At 56.9% G+C, this 4,323-nt stretch overlaps 1 protein-coding gene across 1 annotated transcript in view; it reads right to left on the reverse strand.

Moving 5' to 3' along the window:
* The window catches only part of ACACB (acetyl-CoA carboxylase beta), a 19,745-nt gene that overhangs the window by 3,551 nt on the left and 11,871 nt on the right, over positions 1–4,323 (reverse strand). Inside the window, 11 exon segments of the mRNA XM_010023311.1 lie at positions 208–328; positions 412–555; positions 956–1,066; positions 1,290–1,410; positions 1,569–1,666; positions 1,819–2,088; positions 2,291–2,413; positions 2,803–2,958; positions 3,484–3,651; positions 3,654–3,710; positions 4,274–4,321. Of these exon segments, the coding sequence (XP_010021613.1) occupies positions 208–328; positions 412–555; positions 956–1,066; positions 1,290–1,410; positions 1,569–1,666; positions 1,819–2,088; positions 2,291–2,413; positions 2,803–2,958; positions 3,484–3,651; positions 3,654–3,710; positions 4,274–4,321 (1,417 nt within the window).

Below are 4,323 nucleotides of genomic sequence, written 5' to 3' on the forward strand. Positions count from 1 at the left end.
TGCCCGGGTCGAAAAAGCCGCTCTGCCAGGTCCCCTTGATTGCTGCAGAGCACAGGAAGAAGTGAAGTGGCACAACAGAGAGCACTGAAGAGCTTCCTGTGCATCTACTCATCCCAAAAAGCACCTTCTGAACCAGGACCTGGGATTTGCACCTACAATGTATGTTTAGGAGTACTGCTGCAGAGGCCTCAGGTTGCTCTCACTTACTTGGATGGGGTCTCCCTGCCAGCATCCACCTGGGGTCATAGGGGACTTTGGAAGGGATAAAATCAATTTCTCTTTCAACAGGGTCACTTATGGCAATGATGGGCACTGGGCTCCGGTTGTCCTGCAAGGGAGAGCCCCAAAGGGCCAGTCACCAGCCAGCTATAGGGTAACACCCCACAGCATCATCCTGCAGCATCCTCCTACCTTGGGCATGTATGCGAGCCACTGCAGGATGGTGTAGACCCCCTCAAAGTCATCTGGGACAGTGACATGGGAAACGCCGTTGTTGTGCATGATCTGCACCCCCCCCAGCTGGTTATTGGATGTGTAAACTTCACGGCCCAGCACCTAGTCAGAAGTGGTAACACACAGAGATCAGTCTCTGCTCACACGGGAGCTGCTCCTCCTTGCTCTGCTTGTGAAGCCAGACATCTGCACAAGTATGTTCCCTGTGGTTTGAGGCCGAATTTCCACCTCTGGCTACCACGCTGACGTTAAAGCAAAGGGACCCTGCTCCAGACAAGTGCATCGGTTTAGCCAAGTGGGTTTCAACTCAGCTCAAACCAGTGTGATTCTGCCCAGAGACCGGTCCTGCCCCTGGGACTGGAGCCAAACTGTTCCCATGACAGGTCCTGTGAGGTGACATGCAGGGAACTGCCACCTCTTCCCATGGGAAGGGGAAGGAGCCCATGCATGTAGTGGTATGAGGGCCAGTGCCGGGGGAGGACACGCAGCCAGAGCATGGTACCTTATTGAGAGCAGTGACACCAGTGAGGATGATGTGGGAGTTCTCCACCTGGATAACACGCTGGCCCAGTCTCACCAGGTATGCACCGATCCCAATGGCACGACAGGACACCTGGATACACACAAAAGGACACGTGAAGTTACTGGGAAGAAAGGGCTGCAGCACAGCCCATGAGCACTGGGAGAATGATGCTCTGCAGGGCTCTGCACAGCCAGGTTGCACCAGATTGCCTGTTGCATCCTGTTATTCCCTCCAGAGTAAGTAGGGGCTGGTAAAGTAAAAGCAAGTAGGAGGCAGGGGAGGAGCAGAGCAGGGGAAGGGCCTGTGGCTGTACCATGCTGATAGTCACTATTTCATCATAAGCACGAGAGGACTCCCCAGCGATGGTACCAGCAGCTCTCAGGTTTTCCACCCCAAATCCATTTTCCTTCCCAATGATGTCCAGGAGGACATACCTGGGGGGAAACAGAGGCAGGACAGAGGGAAGCAAGGAAGCACTCATTTGCATGATGTGCCTGGCAGGATGCTGAGCCAGGACATGGGAGCTGCATCCTGGCAGGGATGCAGGGAGGGTTGGGGTGTCTCTGTGTGCCCCATGGGATAGGGGGCTCACCTGGACTCGCCCCCCTCCTCCACATGCTCACTGCGCACTGAGTTCATGGCACTGATCCTTGTGTAGTCCTGGGGGGTCAGGTACAGGTACTTGAACCCCTGAAAACAAAGAGGAGGGTGAGTTGTGAAGCCCTCCCCGCACACACTCACCGATCCCACAGTTTTCTATCCCAGTTTCGATGTGGGCAGGGAACAACCAGAAAAGTCCTGTGTTGTTTCCTGTGCTGGCAGGAGGGGAGGTGCCCACACACCTTGTAGGGGTTCTCAGGGTCCACCCAGGCCACCTGGAACATGTGCTTTATCTCATCGGCGAAGCCGATGCGGGCGCCGCTGTTGGCAGCGATGTAGACGCGGGGGATGCCCTCGGCCCGCGCCAGCTCCGAGGCCCGCAGGAAGACCAGGTCCTCCTCCGGCCCGAAGGAGCCGATCCGGTGTGTGATGTCGTTGCAGATGAGCACGATGTCCCGGCCCTTCGGATACTCGGGGGTCTTCAGCTTCATTTTGAAAGCAACCATCCCAACCTGTCCCAAAACAGCACAAGGTCACAGGGCAGGCTCCTCCAGGGAAAGGGATCTGAGCTGCAGACTGTATTCACCAACACACAAAATGCTTGAGGAGCATCCCCCAGGCTTTAAACATGGCCCGGCTGGGGAAGCCACCCGCCATTCCCACCTGCTGCAGCACAGCTTCCCCCCACACACCCCCGAAATCATCCCCCACTACCTGATTCCCTCCAGGGACCCTGTTCATCTGCACAAGCTGCCCCTGCGAGTCCAGCACCAGCTCAGTGTAGGTCAGGATGTCCTTGGGGTACCGCTCTGAGGAGCCCCACAGCTTGAAGAGAGCCTGCAGAGACATAGCAGACAGGATGAGCTCAAAGCAGGGGGCTGCGGCAGCTCCAAGGCTATCACCAAGCACAGACACACGCGTCCTGCAGCAGGCTGGGACTTGGGGTGAGCAAAATCCTGTGTTAGAGCCCCAAACCTGCTGCAGACCTCCTTGTGTGGGGCCTTCTGGTTCACATCCTCCATGAGTGCAACTGTGGCAACTTGCAAGAGCGAGGAATTGGTTTAGAAACGCTTTATATAACCAAAACCGCTGGAGCTTGGGCTCTTCTTCCTGTCATTTGCCAGCTCGGGGGAGAGGAGTCTTTCCCACAGACAGAAATATGTGGGGAGGGTGGGAAACAAAAGCAAATGCAGTGCTTTGGAGCCCCTCTGCTCAGCCACACTGACCTGCCTGATCATCTCCGGGAAGTCATACACATAGGTGGTGCCCATGGACTGTGCCTGGAACCGCTTGGCCTGGAGCAGGTCCTTGGTGACGTAGGCAGTGTTGATGGGCATCCCGTGCTGCTGCCCTTGCTTGTCCCCGTACGACTGAAACATGATCTGGAGACAAGGGCAGAGCGTTGGCTGCCTGCCCTCGGCACGCAGGCGAGTCCCCTCTGCAACACCGAGGCGCCGGAGCCTGGCAGGGCTGGAGCACTGCGGAGCTTTGCCTGGGCAGGACACTTGTACCCATGGCTCTACTTGACCAAACAACATGATTTTCAACCCCCCTCTTTGCTATTCAGGGGACAGAGTGCGCTGCAAGCACCAGCAACACGCTAACAATGACCTCCCAGACCAAAACCCACCCAATTACACACCAGCAATACCCCAGGGAGCCCGAATGGACGGAGCTTAGCACCATGTTGGAGCAAAGCATCACCCTGAGGTGCCTAACTGGATGCAGCACAGAGGGAAGTGAGACTGGGACAGCCCTGGGAATGCTGATGGACGGTCCCAGGGGCTCTGGGGCACACCAGCATTGTACATGCATGAGGAGTCTTGCAGCAACCACCGAAAAGCTTCGCTGTGCCAATAGCTGCTCAAGCAGTTGTAGTTGGGCTCCCACCACCTCCAGTTACTCACGCTGCCAGTGGTGGGGTCCTTCACTTCCTTGTAGAGGCTGATGTCCAGGTAGTAGCCGGACTCGTTGGTCAGGAAGAGGCGGATGGGGATGGCCTTGGCAGTGGGCGTCAGGCGGATGTTGATCTTCACCTCGGCCTGCAGCACCCGCAGCTTCCAGAGGCGGCTGCCCGGAGTTCCAAGGGGCGCCTGCCATAGCGCATCACCATGGAGCGCACCGACTCCTCGATCTGGGCATGGCACACACGTGGGTCCCCGACCCCAGGGACAACACTGTCCTTGAGTGTGCAGTGCCAAGGCTGGAGCAGCCCCACTGCATCCCCACCTCAAACAGTCATTTTGGATTTGCTTTGGGAAAGCCCCTTCCCTCCGTCCCTGTAAGCTGATGCTGCCAACCAGCTTCTCCACTGTGGAGAGGGAGAGATGGTGCCCCGTGTCCTACTGAATGGACAAAGGCCCACTCCTCCAGCCTGCTGCTCTCCCTCGTGCCCTCCAGCACACCACCTGCTTGTCCAAGTCTGTACAAAAATCCCTGGTCTTTGCAGAGCACGGTATCTCAGCACCTCCCCAGCAAACAGCCCTCAGTGAAGGTCTAATACAGAAATGAAGCTGCAGGAGTCTCTGGGGCTGCCAAATCCACCTCCCATCCAGGATTAGGTGGGACTAGGTCTGACAGCCGGTGTAGGGGGTGACTGCACGTTCATGCAACGGTACCAACCACGGAGATGATGTAATCTCCATCCCCAGATCAGCAACACACCAACAGCAGGAAGCAAGACACCAAGAAACGCACCTTGGAGGGGTCCATGATGACTGTGGGGACGAAGTTGAGGACGATGTGGT

This window comes from Nestor notabilis, unplaced genomic scaffold (assembly GCF_000696875.1).
Source record: "Nestor notabilis isolate BGI_N333 unplaced genomic scaffold, ASM69687v1 scaffold21671, whole genome shotgun sequence".
NCBI lineage: Eukaryota > Metazoa > Chordata > Aves > Psittaciformes > Psittacidae > Nestor > Nestor notabilis.